This window comes from Naegleria gruberi (assembly GCF_000004985.1).
Source record: "Naegleria gruberi genomic scaffold NAEGRscaffold_62, whole genome shotgun sequence".
NCBI classification, from domain to species: domain Eukaryota; phylum Heterolobosea; class Eutetramitea; order Acrasida; family Naegleriidae; genus Naegleria; species Naegleria gruberi.
Window position 1 is genome coordinate 182,313 of NW_003163265.1, and position 18,136 is coordinate 200,448.

Here is an 18,136-nt window from a genome sequence, read left to right on the forward strand (position 1 = left end):
AAAATAACCCTTTTATCTTGGTACGGTGGCTAATCCCTTTTTCAGTAAATTGGTGACTTGTTCCTTGCTGAAATTGAAGGCAATCCCTACTAGTCTGAAAAATTCTTTAGGTGTTTCCTGCAAGGCAGCTGTTAGCACCTTACCATCAATCTTTTGTGCTCCTTGTTTTTTCAATACGTACAAGTAGAAAAGTGCTGCAAGAATTGCAATACCTCCAACTACTCCAACAACCACACCAACAATTATACCAATAGATTCCTCTGTGGACAGGGCAGAAAACTTCACAATAATATCCATGGTTGCTTGATTGATACCATCAGGAGGATTTATCTCAAAATCAATTGTTTTTCCATTAGAAGTACTAGCTTTGATAGGAATACTAAGCTTCATTGATTTGTCAGTGTCCAGATATTGTTTTTGATCTAAAGCAACCTCTTTGGAACCGCCATTCTCATCACTAACTGAAACAAGTATAGATGATGTCACAGTGACAGTGAATAATCCTTGCTTATCAGAGTTGGTAGGCTTGATTTCAATTTCCACTGTTTTATCCTCACTTGTTGATATTGTGTATACCAGATATTTCTTTGAGGGGTTAGTCATTGTTACCCTAGTTGAACCTTCCATTACTTTATCAACTTGATTAATTTTTCTAAGTTTCCCTATTGAAAGTGTTGCATTAATAATTGATGCCGAGAGGAAAACCGTAAGGATGAACAGTTGTAGATGATGTTTGTTCATTTTATTTGATTTTACTGAGTGAACTTGTAGGGAGTACGAAAATTTCTGGCGCCATTTTTGAGCCCTTACATGAGACCACTCAATGACTTTCAACATGTTGATAAACCAGCAGTTGACCATATATTTACAATAAAAATTGATAAGTTTTTCATTAAAGACATGAAGTAGCTGTTAACTTCTGCCTCTTCTCACTTAAAAAATCATTGAGGAAATTAGAGCTTACTTTCTTTTGGTATTTATTTTGGGAAGCCTAAAATTTTCACCTGAGTCAGTACTTCTAGAGGAGATGGATCTCAAATCCATATCACTTTCAATTTGGGCCGTGTGTGTGACCAGATTTTGTTTGGTATTGGTTTTTGGTTTTGAAGGTGTTGGAGCGCTGCTTCCTGAGTTCTTTTTAAACATTTCCAACCTTTTCATTGGGTCTTTTCTTTCTTCTTTCAATTTTTTTTGCATTTTCAACTTGTTCATTCTCTTGTTTTTGGCGAACAAATCTTTAGCTGTTTCAATATTCTTAAAGTTCCAATTATTTTTTAAGGCTTCAAGATTTGGGTTCGTTCCATTTTGGCTATCAGAAATGGAATTTTTCAAAATACTATTTGAACTGATTCTAATGGAGTCATCTACATCCTCGTCTTCAACATTTTCTGAGGTATTGATTGTTGATGTATTCACCTCGTCATCCTCATTAGATATCCATTTCTGATTTTTGGAAAGAGTTGAACTTGATGGTTGAGTAGGGAAAAAGTGTTCCTTGATATTTTCATCACCTCCATGACTTGTTTTGGTATTTACATCATAATAGTACACTTCGAATTTTCTATTCTTTCTTTTTTCTGGAATTTTTACATCTATTAAATCAGTATCCACACCTGTATATTCCAAATCGTCAACTGCATTTTCCAACTCAAATATTTCATCAGCTTCGAATTGTCTAGCCCTTTTTAAAATAGTTCTAACTCTGTATCCTTTCCAAACAGATTGAATCTTGGTTGCAGCTAGGTGTCTCGTATGAAGAGCCTTAAGAATCCAAGGGAGGTTCTTTTTTCTGGAAATGTAGCCCTTCCACACCTTTTGAATTTTAACCGCTGCCTCATTCTTAAGTTGATCGTTGTGTTTTCTTTTTGCTACTCGCCAGAATCTGAACCATCTCTGGATTAGACATACCGAGTGTATTTTGTTAACCTTTTCCTGGTATTCAGTATTTTGACTGAAATGGTTTTGGTGTTTTTTAGGATTAAAGTTCAAGTGCTCCTCAAAGTGCTTTGATTTTTGTTCTGACTTTTGCTCATACTGGGATAAACGGGTGTCCAATCTCTTTGAGAAACGTTGCTGAACCTTTTGAAAGCTCCTCTCATCAAATCTCTCAGCACTAAGGCATTGATGGTAATTATTGAATTGAGATCGCTCAATAACTTGTTTGGAACACATATAATAGTAGGTGGTTTTTGTATTCCACTCTGTTATTGGAAGGGCTTGTAAACTCCTTTGGGACTTGTCCAAGGTGATGGCATCTCTCATAAATTTATATGAATTTTCTCTCAATTGATTTGCCTCAATTGACGGAACGCAGATTTTTAGTGAATGATTGATAAATGACACCAAATGGCCCACCAATCTTGGAGAATAGTGAACAAGATGAGAAACTACACTAAATCTTGAATTCATGCTTACAGGCTCACCATCAAGATTGTTCAAATTTGGGAGAATTCCAATCAATAATTCTCTATATAAAACACCCTTACATATTGGGTTGTCATTGATTTTAACTTCCTCAATGTTTCTACAATATTTTAGGTGTAATATCTCATCTATTGATTGTATATTGTTGAAAGATAAATTAACATTCCTCAACATGATACAATTTGAGAGTGGTGATATGTGTTCAATCTTGTTATTGCTCAAGTTCAAATATTGCAAAAGAGGGGAAAATAAAAATTGGTTAGGAAGCTGAACAATTTGGTTGGTATTCAAATACAAACTCTTTAAAAGTACTTGATGAAAGGATGGAACTTGCATTATTTTGTTTTGGTACAGTATTAAATCCTCTAACAATAGGTTATACCTCAAGAAATTGTGAAGAGATTCTAATTCGTTGTATCCACAATCCAAGTATTGTAAATTTGAAAATCCATCCAACACTCTTAAATCTGATATTTGATTAATATCCACTCGTAAATATTGTAAATTTCTATTATTTTGTAATCCACTCAAGTCTTGAATTTTGTTATTACACATATTAATACCTCTTAATTGGCAAGTATTTCTTAAAGAACCAAGAGAAGTAATATTATTTCCTATGGCATACAATTCTTTGAGTTTTGAAGCTATTTCTCTGTTCATTTGAATTGAGGTTAACCTGTTATCATTTAGTGATAAGCACTCAAGTTGATTCAAATTTTTAAGCGTACCCAAAGATTGAAGAACGTTGGTATCAAGAAAAAGTGCTCTCAAATTATAGAATGGCTCGAAAACTCTTTCTTTGATTGAAGATATTTCTTCTCCTCTAATATTGATCAATACGACTGTGTTGTCATCCTTTTCAAAAGGCATGTTGTTCTCCAGTTTTTCTTCATCAAGAATTGAAAAAGGCTTTGAAAGAGATGAAGAGGAACTGTCTTTCACAAGTGTTGGTGTTGGGAGTGGGGGAGGTTTTGAGAAATTTTTGATTGTTGCTCTCCACCTTTCAAAGTCCTGGAATAGAGTCCAACATTTTGACTTTCTAGAATTCTCTACTGACTCTAATATACATTTGATAATGTACAGTCTTTTGATAGATTTTAAACGATCTCTTTCCCTCTTCTTTTCTTCTTCAATCCTCTTTTGTTCCATATCTCTTTTGAGCTTTTCCTCCTCTTGTTGTTTCCTTCTCTTATCCTCTTCTATTCTCTTAATTTCCTGCTCTTTTCTTATTCTTTCTTCTTCTTCTTTTTTTTTCTTTTCCACTTCCTTGAGTTTTTTGTCATTGTCAATTTTTTTCTTTCTTTGAAGAGCTTTTTCTGTTTTTAATGCTTCGATTTGTTTCCTTTCTTGTTCTTCCTTGAGTCTTTGCTCTTCTTGTTTCTTGAGCATTAACTTTTCTAGGATCTCTTGTTTTTCAATTTCCTGCTGCAGTTCTTCTTCTTTTTTTTTCTGGGCTGCTACAATTTGTCTCTCTATTTCAGCTTGCTGTTTCTTGAATAAGATTTCTTGTTGCTCCAACTGTTTCTTGACTTTTTCATTCTCTTGTCTTTCTTCATCATCTCTTTTTCTCTTCTCTTCTTGATATTTTCTTTGTTTTTCCCTAAGTTCAAACTCTTGCTTTTTCCTTTCTATTTCTCGTTCTCTTTCTTCCTCCTCGAATTTCTTTTTTAAAAGCTCTGAAGAAGAATTGTCAATGGCTTCTTCTGAAATTGTGATAATATCTACTGTAGTATTCGCTGGTTTGAAATTATTTTGAGATTTCTCTGTGTTGGGATTGATGGATGTCTTGGCAGGGGTGATAATTTTTGGTACAATTTGAACTTTTTCTTCAACCTATAATCCAATAACTGTTTGTTTCATTAGGATTCCAATTAAATCTACTTACAGCAATGGTAACAGATTCTTTGAGTTCTTTTACGGAAGTCAAATAATTTTCAATAAAATCATCCTCATCCAACATTTTTCTCACCTCATCAATGTCTTCTCCAAAATTAAAATCCTGTTTTGATTCAAATGTTGTTAAGAAAGCTCCATCACCTGATTGCAACTCATTTCTCTTATTCACCAACGATTCAAACTCATCCACATATCTGTTGTAATCATCATAGGAAGAGCGAAGAGAAGAAATATCTGTTAATGTGGCCATTACTACAATACCGAAGAAAAAATACTTACCATCTCTATAATTTTGTTGTTTGAAACTAAATGTACTTGTATTATCGTCACTCTCTTCCTCCTCCTCCAATTCCAAGTTATAATAACTTAAAAGATCTTTTAGAACAGAATTTGCCCTTGAGGAATCTCTTGGACTACTTATCATGTCATCCATTGTACCTTTAAAACGATCTAAATCCTTCCATAGAATTATTGTTATCATTAGATAAGTTCGGAACTAGTGGGCTGCTGTTGTTTTTGGCTTGAGCCACATTAATCATCAAATCTATTTATTTTTTTGGTGTTGGTTTGTACTTGAAAATGGCGGGATAGTTTGTAGTGGGTAAAGGATCCATCAATATTTGCTAGAATAATTTGTAAATGGCTCTACAATCTCATATTCCTCTTCAAAGGTCTTTTCTTCTGTTGGTTGTGTGGCCGAGTCATTATTGATAATAGTAAGAGCCTTTTCGATTTCCTTAAACCAGTCCAAGCATTCTTCTTTGGTCTCACAAATAAAGCCAAGCGGAATTCGTTTAGATGGGGTATTAATGATGAGTGTAAACTGGCGTTCTCCTTTATACTTATCATTAATACTCCATTTTTCTTTTTCTTCCTTATCTGCTATACTTTGGTCTATTTCAATTGGAGGAAAATCTCTTCCAGGAGATAATTGGTCCATTTCGAACGCAGCTTCATCAGTACCCATTACAACAGAGGCACCCTTCAAAGGATAGAGGTTGAATCTGGAGACTAGTTTCTGTACAAAGTTTGTTTCCTTAATTATAACAACGTCACTCATTAAATAAACTTGGACATAAAGTTCTGTAAATCTAAGTTCTAAAAGGTCTTCAATTGTTTTGTTTTTTACAGCATCCCAATAAGGTGTAACTTGTCCTCTTATTTCAGATATAGTTCCCTTATTATACAGCTTGTTCATTACATCTTTCTTAAAGTTGTTGATGCCCTTGTTTTGACCTAGAATCAATCTACCCTCTTTCAAAAAGAATCTACCTGGCTTGAGTAAGGATTCGTTCATCTTTAGTTTTTTTTCAATTTCCAATACCTTATATTTGTTATTAATTCTATAAATGTATTCCTCTTGCTCTTGTACTATATGTCTAAGTTCTCTTACAACAATTCTAAGGTTTTTAAAATCTGGATGAGAATCTGGTGTATATCTCAATATCTTTTGTAAAAACTTTAGGTAAATGAATAATCTAGTTACAGGAAGAAGAAGGTATGCATCATAGATATGTCCACTACAAATTGGTAACCTCTTTCTTAGTTTGATATACTTGTCAAATTCTTCATTTGTTTTTCTCAGTTTGTTTAATACTGCTGCTGCATTTTCGTAAACACTTGGATACTTAACATATAATTGTCTAAATTCTTCCAAACGAGTTTCGAAAACTTTTGAAATTTCTATGGAATCCTCATTTTTCATAGATCGTGCTTGTGTCAGTGGTAAAAGCTTTGATTTGAGGTCAATATATAATCCTCTAGCATTTCCTATTATGTCTAGAATAACTGAAGGAAGTACACAATCTCTCTCTGAATTTGAAATATTGAATTCATTTCTATTCTTACAAATATCAAGTAAAGGTTCGAAAAGTATATCATTAAATACATTCATATGGCTTATATATTCTGTTTCACTATTTAATAATTGCAATAGTAAAACTTGTCGGTTAGGTATGTTCTTTTGATATTGTTCATTGATTTTCTTAATTTCTGGGCTATCTTCTTCGCCTAAACTCTCACTAACACCTCCTCCAAATAGATAATTGGTAGCTTTTACAGACTTTCTTCTATTTTTTGATTTAATACGCAAATCTTCCTCAGTGTTCAATTTGGAAAGTATAAGGGAAGTTGTATAGTAGAATAAATCATTATCATTGTACTTGAAATATTTCAACTTCTTAAGTTGTCTTATATCGTCAGGAACCTCTCTAAGTTCATTTCCTGAAATATTCAGATCCGTTAACGTATTTTTAAGTAGTGATATATCATTAGGGAAAATAAGAAGTGAATTTCCACTGAGGTCCAATGTTAAAATATTTGGAAGCTTGAGAATACATCCCGGTACATATTCAAAATTATTGTTACTTAAATCTAATTCTTTTAACTTTTTCATTTCACAAAAGTTTTCAGGTAATTCATAAAGATAATTATATGGTAAAAATAAATAAGTCAATGACTTTAAAGTAGTTGCAAACCAGGTAGGTATGGAAGATATGTAGTTATTCGAAATATCCAGAAGTGTAATATTTCCTCCTTCCACGAGGGATTGTATAGGAACTTGTGAGAGTATGTTGTATCGAAAGTAAACAGCTTGTGTTTTAGAACTTATTGGGGTTGGATTGTGATTTTGTCTGAATGCTCCTTCCCTATCAGTTATTCCATCAAATATTTGTTTAAGATTTTTGTGAACAGCAATAGGTTGGTCAATAGAGTGAGACTCAGCTGCCAGCTGTTTGTAATCTAAATCTCCAGAACTTGGTCTCCTAGATTCCTTATTTGCCTCCTCATTTGCAGTCTCAGATTCCCCATAGTTTACTATCTGTGTTTCTGTGTCAGAATCAGATTCACTATCAGAATAATTTATACTATCAGTTGCTGTGCTATCAAAGTCATCTACATTTGCTGTCAAGTTGCCATAACTGATGGATAATCTTTTCCAAGTATTTTTACCTCCATCTATTAAATCATTGTCAGAATTTTTAAATTCTGATTTTTCAGTCTTTGCCACTTCTGGAATCGTATCTAATTTTTCTTCTTCTACTGGTTGCTTCAATTCTTTATACATTTCTCTTAATTCTTTAGTATCCGTAATATCATACTTATTTTTGTTAATATACATTCTTTGCTTTTTTTGTTCCTTCTTATTTGTTTTATATTGTTTTAATGCTCTTGGTACAGTTGATGTGTTGATTGAGTTTACAAATTCGTATGGTCTGGGCACTGAATAATGATCATCATCAGTTTGGTTGACTGAATCAGTGGTATCAAAATCTTTCCTGATTGATCTTCTCGGATTACCAAAAGGACCGTTCCTCATTTCTAATGTTTCAAAATCCAATTCATCTATTTGTGTACTAATTTCAAATCTTACTTTTTTTCTGGAAAGATTGGATGAGCTGGTATTATTTTTGAGCATGTTGAAATTATAGGTTTGTTGTGATTTGGATGCTTGTGTTTTAGAAGGGTGAGATATGTTTGTGTTGTAAGACTCATCTAAAAGTTGTACCAAATTTAAAAATGTAATAATGTTCGTTTTAAATGTAATGACTATCGATTGAAGAGCGTATTGAAGTGGCTTGATGAGTGTTGGACATATTATGAGTATTGCTGCAATTATTAAACAAAGAATAACGATATCCGAAGCTATTCGCCCAAAAAATGTTAATATCAAGTACGGAAAGTTTGAAGTATTTGGTGTTGTGGTATTCGCTGAAGTGATTATTTCGGAAATGTTCTCAGAGAGAACCGAAATTACTTGTGTCAGTTTTTCTTGATGATCATCAAGAGGTGTTGATGAAGTGATATTAAAATAGTTGGCTTGACCATCCATTTTTTTAAAGTATTTTTAGGTAACTTCAAGAGGAATCCCGCCAATTTTAACAACCGCGCCATAAATTTAAAAAAAATAAACCAAAAAATGAATCCGCCAGAAGATGTTGAAACACAAGAGTACGAAGAGGAAATTCCATTTGATGAAGAGGAGGAGGAAGGTGAAGATTTATTTGCGGATGACGTATTAGAGGAGGACTATACAAAAGGACCAACAGAAGAAGACTTTTATGATGAGCAATATATTGACAATACTACATACCATCCTATGAGCTATCATGATCGTTTGAACGTTGAAAATTTAATGAATTCTAGAGATGAAGAAGAAGAGGATGAAATAGATCAAGCCATTAGACGGAGTGAAAACAAACGTAAGAGTTTGCCTTCTTCCGATGATGCAATTCTACATTTATTGGGAGATGACAATACAGATGAATCTCATTCCTTTGAAGAGGACGAAGAAGATGATGGACAAACTTCGTTTGATGAGATTTTTACAGGTGACATTAGAGAAAAAATTGCTATGGAGAGAACAAGAGCTCTCATATTAAAGGGTTTTAGAAGGTTTTTCACAGAGGAAAAAAGAGAAGTTTATATGGAAGCCATCAAACATGCTGTAGCTAATAATAAGAAATCGATAGTTGTCAATTTCACTGATCTTTCAGTTGCTCCTCATCTACTTTTATTATTGACAGATTTACCTGATGCTACCATTGAATTAATGGAAGAAGCTGTAAATAGAATTGTAGAATTACAATATCCGAATTATGTGGGAGATGATTTTCATATCAGAATCAAAAACTTGCCAACTGTGGAATCAATTCGTGATTTGAGACATTCCAGTTTAAATCAGTTGATATCTGTAAGAGGAGTAGTGACAAGAAGAACTGCCATGTTTCCTCAACTTAAATTTGTAAAGTATGATTGTGTTAAATGTGGAGAAAGCTTGAGTCCAATAATAGTGAGAAATGCATCAGATGTTTCTAAACCTTCTAGCTGTCCTGGTTGTGCTGGAAAAAACTGTTTCATTATTAATGAAGCTAAAACTATTTATTCTAATTACCAAAAGATAACAATTCAAGAGCCTCCTGGAACAGTTCCAGCAGGTAGAATACCAAGATCCAAAGATGTGATTCTTGTTGATGACTTGATTGATTGCACCAGACCTGGAGAGGAAGTTATTGTCACAGGAGTTTATAAACAAAATTATGATGCATTCCTCAATGTGAAACAAGGATTCCCAGTGTTTGCCACAATAATAGAAGCCAACTATGTGGAGAAAATATTCGACAAACGAAGTGAAGCCATCACCAAAGAAGATGAAAGAAAGATTCAACAATTAGCAAAAAATCCACATATTCAGGAAAAGATTATCAAATCAATAGCACCTTCAATTTTTGGACATGAAGATATTAAGAAGGGTATAGCTTTATCTTTATTTGGAGGTGTAAGAAGAGTATCTGAAGAACATACTACAAGAGGTGATATCAATGTTTTACTATTAGGTGATCCAGGTACAGCAAAATCTCAAATCCTTAAATACATCGAAAAGACAGCAACCAGAGCAGTTTTTACAACTGGTAAAGGTTCTTCTGCAGTTGGTTTAACTGCATCTGTTAAAAAAGATCCAATTAATGGAGAATGGACTTTGGAAGGAGGTGCTTTAGTGTTGGCAGATGAGGGAGTATGTATGATTGACGAATTTGATAAAATGAACGATCAGGACAGAACTTCTATACACGAAGCTATGGAACAACAAAGTATTTCAATTTCAAAAGCTGGTATTGTAACTACTCTTCAAGCAAGATGTGCAGTTATTGCTGCAGCCAATCCAATTAGAGGCAGATATGATCCCTCTAAAACATTCCATCAAAATGTGGAACTTTCAGAACCAATTTTATCACGTTTTGATATTTTATTTATTGTAAGAGATACTGTCGATGAAAAGATAGATGAAAATCTTGCTAAATTTGTTGTAAATAGTCATTTCAATAGTCATCCTAAACAAACCCTGTTACGAAAGGTTCAAGAACAAGAAGCAGCACGTAGAGAGCTATTAGAAGAAAAGAATGAAGCAACAGAAGAAGATTTTCTTTTCAATAAGGAAGGAATACCACAGGATATGTTTAAAAAATATTTAATGATGGCCAAGAGAATAAGACCGAACCTATCTGGTATAAACAAGGAAAGATTGACCAAATTTTATTCTGAACTGAGAAAACACTCTGAGGAAGGTAGTGGTTTAACAATTACAGCAAGACATTTGGAGTCTATTATCAGAATGTCTGAGGCTAGTGCTAAAATGCATCTCAGATCCACCGTTAATGATAGTGACGTGAATACTGCCATCTCTGTAATGCTTGAAAGCTTTATTTCTACACAAAAATACTCTGTAGCTGGTTCTCTTAAGAGAAAGTTCAAAAGATATCTTCAATCCCCAACCGATGATCACCAATTATTACTGCATATTCTCAATGAAATGGTTAAAACAAAAATTTCTTCCATGGCTGATGAAGATGAGGAAGAAGAAGAATTATCAATCTCAATTAAGGAATTCAAAAATGAGGTGGCCAAGAATAGAATATTTGACATTTCCACTTTCCTAGACAATGAGGAAGCACTTGCAAAGAAAGGATTTACAGTATCAGATGGAACAATATTTTGGAAACCCCAACAATAAACTTCAAACTTTTACATTTATTAATCATGGGACATTAAGATATTTAAAATAATAACCCGCCACCCGCTGTGTTGCAACAGAGTAATTACCGTTAAAAAAAACAGACAACATGATTTCGGAAAGGGATGTTCGTGCTAAGGATCAACAAGAAAAAGGGAAAATGATGGTTTCTTTCCGAGAGGATAAGAATATCATGCATTCACCTCCAACAAGCTTAAATAATGAGAGTACAATTATCACTCCCCCTCAAAAATCCTCCAATCAATTAAATCAATTACCACCCACATCACCTTCAAGAAAGAATCATTTGAACATTAGTACCAGTATTAATAATTCATCACCATCACCCTCAAATGCATCTCAACAATTCTTGGTCATTCAACAACAACAAAAATTGAAGGAAAAGGATTTAAGCTTGAAAACTAACTCACCTCTTCTTGGAAGTAGTATTATTACATTTGACGAATTGATGGAATTTATAAAGAAGATTGTTGCTTTGAGTGACACAATCAAGGAAACAAAATTAAAAAAGAATGGATCTATCATTCATGTTAGACTTTTAAATATTGAGGTAAGATTTATAATTGAACTTTTTTTACATTTTTGCATATTAAGGATGAAATAATTCACTGGGGAAAGGAACTTATTAAACAATCCAATGACAAACAAATAGGGAAGGCTCTTCAATTACTGTATCAACACCTGACAAAGGTTTTCTCTTTGCTATCAAAAATTCAAAGATGTAAATGGTTCATTGATATGAGATTTTCGAAAAAAGCTAAAAAATTAACCGAAGAATTGGACAATGTTACAACCATACTTGGTGTTAGTATAACCTATTTCAAAGCTCAATCAGCTTATTCAAATGTGCATAAATTAGGAATTGTGTCTGGATATCCAGATATAGATATTTTCGATATGGATGACAAGAACAATTTAGCATTAGCAGCTGATAGATTTTATATTGGTCATGGTGTAACTCAGAATTTTGAAATGGCTTTTAGATTATATCTTCATGCGGCACGTTTGGGAGAAGCTCGATCCCAATATGTGGTGGGAACAATGCTAATTGAAGGGGTTGGTGTTGAAAAAGATACAAGACAAGGTGTAAAATGGACTCTAAAATCAGCAGCCCAAGATTATCCAGATTCTCTAAATCAAATGGGTATCTTTTATGAAAAAGGGTTTGTGGTGGAGGAGAATCCAACTTTTGCTGCAAAATTCTATCTAAGAGCTACACATATGGCACACTTGGATGGAATGACAAATTATGCATCACTGCTCCTCCATGGAAATGGGGTTGAAAAGAATGAACAAAAGGCTGCTTGGTTATTGAGAAAAGCTTGTGAAAGAAATTATGCCAAAGCACAAAATGAACTAGGTGTCATGTTTTACAAAGGATTAGGTATTGAAGAAAACCCAGATAAGGCAGTTGAACTGTTTACATTAAGTGCAGACAGAGGTAATGTCTATGCTTTAAATAATCTTGGAATTGCCTACGAAGAAGGAAAGGGAGTAGTTAGAGATTATGCTAAGGCCACTCTTTGCTATGAAAAGTCCTCGAAACTGGGAAACATAAATGCACTTAACAATCTGGGATACATCAAGCTGCTTCAAAAGCAATATGACGAAGCATTAGAGCTTCTCCATCAAGCTGCTGATAGAGGAAGCATTGATGCCATGTACAATATTGGAAATGTATACAGGATAGGACTAGGTGTAAATGCAGAACCAAGCCTATCCTTAAAGTTTTTATATCGAGCAGCCAACTTGGGCCACCATAAAGCTCAGAAACTTGTGGGTGATATTTTGTATTCTGGTGTTGGAGAAGCAATACCTTCCAATAGAAAAGAAGCTGCCTCGTTTTACTACAAAGCTGCTCTCAATGGAGATGCAGATGCATGCAACAATTTGGGAATAATGTATGAGGATGGAAGTAGTGGCGTTGAAAAGGATGAAGAAAAGGCAGTTCTATGGTTCAGAAAAGCATCTAATCTTGGTTCAGATAATGGAATGTTCAACTTGGCAGCCATTTATGAAAGAAGAAACAAGAAGGAAGAAGCAACAACACTACTCAGAAAAGCAAGCATGTTAGGAAACATTAAGGCTAGAGAAAGGGTTGGACCAGTCGCAGAAATAATTTAAAAAGTGAAACTTTACAATGTACTCTTTAATGGATAATCATAATTTAAAAAATGGAGAAAAGTGGGTGTTGTTGTGAAGGCACACTTTGCAAGAGAGGAAAAATAAAAAAATCGAATGATATTAGGTTGGATTACCTGAATGTGGATCCACAAATTCCGATACCACATTTTAAATTCTGGCCAGGAAATAATCCAATAGGATGCAACGGAAGAATTGTTAATGGAAAAGATCAACTGAATTACGCAATTTCTTGGCTCTTGATATTAATTCCTTCTATTGGTTTTTTTTCGTTTGTGTACGTTTTTAATATTTTGAAAAACATATATGTAATGATTTCCGAATAACAAATTATCTAGTTGTGTGGATTATTTTAGATTTATTAGTATTTTCGCAGGAATACCAATTACATTGATAGGATTAATTCTCTTTTTATTAATTGTTTTTTATTTGTATAAAGTTGGAACCATTGATCCAGGTTATTTACCTAAATCAAGCCAAGTTTATCAAGAAAAATTCAAACACGATAGAAAACTATTGAGAAAATTAAGAAGAAAGGAGGGAGCTGTCATGTCATCTATAGAAGAATCGACTCTTCACTCTACGGAAGGTGATGAAGATGATGGCACTGAAAAAGATGGTCTGAGTGATGAGGAAATGAGTGATGAGGACCCACTTGGAGGAAATAAGGAGGAACACTCTAGTGTTCCAGAATTTAAAATAATTACTTTTAATGGTTGTCAAATCAAGCTGAAATATTGCAAAACTTGTAAAATATTTAGATTGCCAAGAGCTAGTCATTGCAGAAGATGCAATAGTTGTGGTAAGTAATAGAAAAATGGATAATTAGACAAAAATAGTTTCTAGATTTGATCATCACTGCCCTTGGACTGGAACTTGTATTGGAGAACGAAATTACAAATACTTTTACGGATTTTTATTCTTTTTGACAAGTGGAATAGTATATGCAGGAGTAGCTAGTTTAATTGAAATTATTTTATTTGTCTTCTTCGCAACTCGAGAGAGTTCTAATTTGGAATATAGTAATGAAACAGTCCAAAAGGCAGTCTTACTTTGCCTCATGTCTTCCCCAGTTTCGTAAGTTGAGAGTCAAAGATAACATAATTCTAATATTTTAGATTTTTGATTGTTGTTTTTGCTGCCATAATGAGTCTATCTGTTGGTTCATTAGGTTGTTTTCATACCTATCTATCATTCACAAACCAGACAACATACGAAAATGTAAGTTTATTCATTTCCATTCTAATTTGCAAATTCAAAAAGATCAATAGAGTTTACAACAAGACAGGAAATCCATTCAGCAAAGGCTTGCTTTCAAACCTAAAAGAAACTCTCTTTTATAAAGTACCTTTTAGTCAAGTGGCTCTAAATAAGAAGTACTCTATTGCTCAAATTGATGCCATGCAACCTAATGAGTTAGTTGGAGAACCTAGTCATTCAGTACTCGAGCTTCAAATGGAAGCCGAAACAAGCCATGAAATAATCTCATCAGAGAATACTTCACTTGAATCCTCTTATCCTTACTACTCTCGGCAAGAAGTGGTATAATTATTTGAAATAAATTTTATATTGTCTTAATGCTATTGTAATGTTCACCCAAGGCATAATATCTCTTGTGATAGGATACAAAAAGGATGGAGCTGCTTGGGTGAGGTGTCATTGAATTGTCTCCCATAAGTACAATTCCACTATCTTGCACAATTTTTAAAATGAATTGTTTACCACACAAGTCAAGAAAAGCTTGAATTTCCACTTGTCCTCCCCATTCACTACTAGATTCTACAATGTTCGCATATTCATCCATAGTTTCACAAACATCCATAACAAATGGAAAATATTCATCAGATTTTCTCCTCAATTGGTTAGCAATCAAACTTCTCAAATGAAGATATGTAAAAAGTCCATTAGAAGTGGTTAAACTTTTTAGCTCTCTCTTATTTTTTTCAGATAGCTCACTATTAGCTCTTTCCAATAATTGTTTGGTGAATGAATTATTCAAATTGGTATTTAATTGATCAGCAAGAGATCTATATAAACAATGACCGTCGGAATCAATTTCAAAAATACTTTGATTTGGTTCCAAATATTGTTTGATTCTTTCAATCTCAACATCTCTCTGTGTTACACCTCCACTATCCATAAATTCTTGATGTGCCTGTTGTCTGGCATCTGTTTGTTTTTGTACTTTTTTTTGTTTTTTTTTAGCATTTTTCAACTTTCGTTGTTCTGCCTTCTTCTTTTCCTCCCCGTCTTTGGATATTGTTTGTTTAGGTGTTGATTCTTTTTCATCCTCTTCATCATCAACAGTGGAAGACATTTTAGCTTCCCATAGTTCTGTCTCATGACGTTGTTCCACTTCCTTCAACTTTTCCTTCCACTTGTTTTCAAACTTTTTCTTTGTTGCAGCACCAGAGTTGGCAATTTTTTCAAACTCTTTAGCTTTTTCTTCTGCCAGATTTTGCAATTCCTGTTCATGGAGTGCTTCAAGTTCTTTAACTGACGACATTTTTTTTGTATTTAAATGTAAAAAAACTAATTAAACAGACTATTCCGAAAAGTATTTTTAATTATTTATAATTAAAATTTTTATTATTAATAACCAAGTTAATTTCTTCTTATTGATTTAAAAAGTATGTATAATCTAATTCGAGAGTCTTTTTTGTTATTGCGAAAAAACCAACACTCAATTGTCCTCTGTGATGGGTTGCATGATTAAAAACATGAAACAGAGAATCGGAGAGATATTGTTCCATCAACTCATTAGTCGTAGAAAAATAGTGTATTTTCATTGATTCGAATACTTTTGGTTCATAATTAGTCAATATTGATTCAACAAATTCTTTCCACCTCTCACATTGCTTTAATAATAATTGACAAACCACTTCAGTATCTTCCACAACACTTGTCCACTCATTAGCTTGATCGTTACCCCAAAATTTGTGTAATTCATCTCTAGTAAATTTGAGTGTGTAATTTTGAGTTGAAATTTCTATCATTGGATCCTCATTGGGTTGTTGTTCTGGTGATGAAGATGGTGTATATTTTAAACCAGAAACAACTCTATCAAACCATAACAGTTCCGCTAACAAGCAATGAGTTAACACTGAATGCACATTTTTAAAGAAAAGTCCTTGAATTGGTTGTTTCCACAAATTAGTATCATTCTTTTCGTTTCGGATTTCATTTACAACACGTTGATAGGCCCACTCATGATATCTAAAAATTGTAATACAATTTAATAAACACTCCTTTATTTTTAGTATTACAATTTATTCCTTACCTAACAAAAGAATTGAGTTGTCTTGATAGACTCATTTTTATTTTATTTATATTATTTTTTTATTCTAAAATACATACCAGTATACCGTGCATGTGGCGTTGTAATTTTATTAATATTTATTTTACAAGTTTTTAACAATCTTACTACAGTAAAAGGTTCTGGCATGCCATTGTTTCACCAATTTCACTTTTTTTGGCGTATAAAAACAATCTAATAATAGCATTTTCCAACAAGAAAAAAATGCCTTCTTCATCAACAGAAGGAAAGGACAGAAAAAAGAAAGACTCGTCCTCTTCAAAAAAGAAGGAATCAAAAGACAAATCAGAATCTAAAAAATCATCTTCCTCAAGTAAAACTAAAAGCACACCAAATACTACAACAACGTCAAAGGATAATGATGACGATTTTGAAGAAAAACAATTCGTCTTGAGAGTTCCCGAAGACATCGCAGAAAAAATCCGGGAACGTATTCGTAAAGAAAGTAAATCATCATCAGAGAAAGCTCAACGAGTAGGATTGGATATGAGCATCAAATTTGGTGACGATGTGGATGTTTTACAATTCCTGCAAGCAGCTAGATTGACAGAAGAAGATGTTAAAGTTAACACTGCAAGAAAAGAAGACCTAGCTAATGGGTACCTAAGTGATATCGAGTATGGTATTGATAAGAATAGAAGAGGAAGGTTTCAATTTGGTGACAAAATTCTTCCTTGTGTACTAGTAGATATGCCAACACATGTAGAGGCATATAAATCTATTGATTGCCAAACATATTACAAATGTGGAGATGTCAGCCAAATGATCCTTGTACAAAAACCATCTGATTTGGAAGCTGATATTCAAAAGTCAAGAGTTAAAAGAAACAAATGTTATCAAAAGAATTCGAATAACAAAACCCACCATCATCATCATCATGATTCGAAAAAGAGAAAAACTAAGGACTTGTTAACAAGCTACCTCTTTGAAGATGGTCTTACTTCTCCGATGGAAAGAGTTTTAAGACATTGGAATTCTCAAAAATTGGAAATTACTAGAAAAGACATTAAAAAACTCAAGGAAAAATATATTCAAATGTTGGAAGAAGAGGATCCAACAAAAGTAAAGATTGAGTTTGTAGAATATGCTTCAGAGCAAGAGAGATTAGCAGCTTTGCACGAGGAAATGAGTAGCTCATCTTCATCTGATTCGAGTGAATCAGACGAAGACTCTGATGATTCTGACAACCTTTTTGATGAATTGAGTGCTAACAGAAAAGATGTAGATAGTGTAAATGGTGACAATGGTACCAACAATCTAGGATCTTCAACACCACTCAGTCAAGGAAGCTCTAATCCACTAGGCTTTACACCATTCTCGAACACTCCAAACATTCCTAAACATAACCCTACATATATGAGTGAAGATAACATGTCTGATGGAGGAGAATCTCAAATTTCTACAATGAGCAAACAGTCTTTGAAACAAAATCCAACACCAAGCCAAATTTCTGATCAGGAAATGAAAGATGAAGACTCAAGTTCAGAAGATGAATCAGATGACAATGATATGTTTGATGAGGTATCAGCAGCTCCCCAACCATCAGTAGATGTTCGCACAACTCCTCAATATCAAGAATTAATTATGAAAAAAGAGTCCTGTGAAAGAATTATTTTTGAAAACGAGTCAAAAATCAAACTGGTGCAAACCAATATAGGAAAAGCTAAAAATGATATTCAAAAACAAAGAGCTAATGCTGCTATTGCTAGTCTTGGAGATATAGTACAAGATCACAAACAAAAACTTCAAGACATCATTAATGAAATGGATCAATTACTTCGAAGATAAAGTATTTAATTTTTTAATATTTTTGCGCAAAATCATTA

General features: G+C 33.4%; 6 protein-coding genes across 6 annotated transcripts; 3 read left to right on the top strand and 3 right to left on the bottom strand.

The window, feature by feature from the left end:
* Window positions 1-12: 12 nt before the first annotated feature.
* NAEGRDRAFT_59477 (uncharacterized protein) lies at window positions 13-4,753 on the bottom strand (the record flags this gene model as incomplete). The annotated part of the gene is made up of 3 exons (XM_002671326.1): window positions 13-662; window positions 1,005-4,187; window positions 4,600-4,753. 3 exons carry the CDS (start codon window positions 4,751-4,753, stop codon window positions 13-15), a joined length of 3,987 nt encoding a protein of 1,328 aa, XP_002671372.1.
* A 113-nt stretch (window positions 4,754-4,866) lies between these two features.
* On the bottom strand, window positions 4,867-7,738 carry NAEGRDRAFT_59478 (rhoGEF domain-containing protein; the record flags this gene model as incomplete). The annotated part of the gene is made up of 1 exon (XM_002671327.1): window positions 4,867-7,738. The coding sequence occupies one exon, from the start codon at window positions 7,736-7,738 to the stop codon at window positions 4,934-4,936; it is 2,805 nt and encodes a 934-aa protein (XP_002671373.1). The 3' UTR covers window positions 4,867-4,933.
* A 501-nt stretch (window positions 7,739-8,239) lies between these two features.
* NAEGRDRAFT_73646 (uncharacterized protein) lies at window positions 8,240-10,831 on the top strand (the record flags this gene model as incomplete). The annotated part of the gene is made up of 1 exon (XM_002671275.1): window positions 8,240-10,831. The coding sequence occupies one exon, from the start codon at window positions 8,240-8,242 to the stop codon at window positions 10,829-10,831; it is 2,592 nt and encodes an 863-aa protein (XP_002671321.1).
* A 109-nt stretch (window positions 10,832-10,940) lies between these two features.
* NAEGRDRAFT_73647 (uncharacterized protein) lies at window positions 10,941-12,976 on the top strand (the record flags this gene model as incomplete). Its single annotated transcript, XM_002671276.1, has 2 exons — window positions 10,941-11,402; window positions 11,447-12,976. The coding sequence occupies 2 exons, from the start codon at window positions 10,941-10,943 to the stop codon at window positions 12,974-12,976; spliced, it is 1,992 nt and encodes a 663-aa protein (XP_002671322.1).
* A 1,582-nt stretch (window positions 12,977-14,558) lies between these two features.
* NAEGRDRAFT_52966 (uncharacterized protein) lies at window positions 14,559-15,500 on the bottom strand (the record flags this gene model as incomplete). Its single annotated transcript, XM_002671328.1, has 1 exon — window positions 14,559-15,500. One exon carries the CDS (start codon window positions 15,498-15,500, stop codon window positions 14,559-14,561), a length of 942 nt encoding a protein of 313 aa, XP_002671374.1.
* A 1,014-nt stretch (window positions 15,501-16,514) lies between these two features.
* On the top strand, window positions 16,515-18,113 carry NAEGRDRAFT_59479 (uncharacterized protein; the record flags this gene model as incomplete). The annotated part of the gene is made up of 1 exon (XM_002671277.1): window positions 16,515-18,113. One exon carries the CDS (start codon window positions 16,515-16,517, stop codon window positions 18,096-18,098), a length of 1,584 nt encoding a protein of 527 aa, XP_002671323.1. The 3' UTR covers window positions 18,099-18,113.
* Window positions 18,114-18,136: the final 23 nt, after the last annotated feature.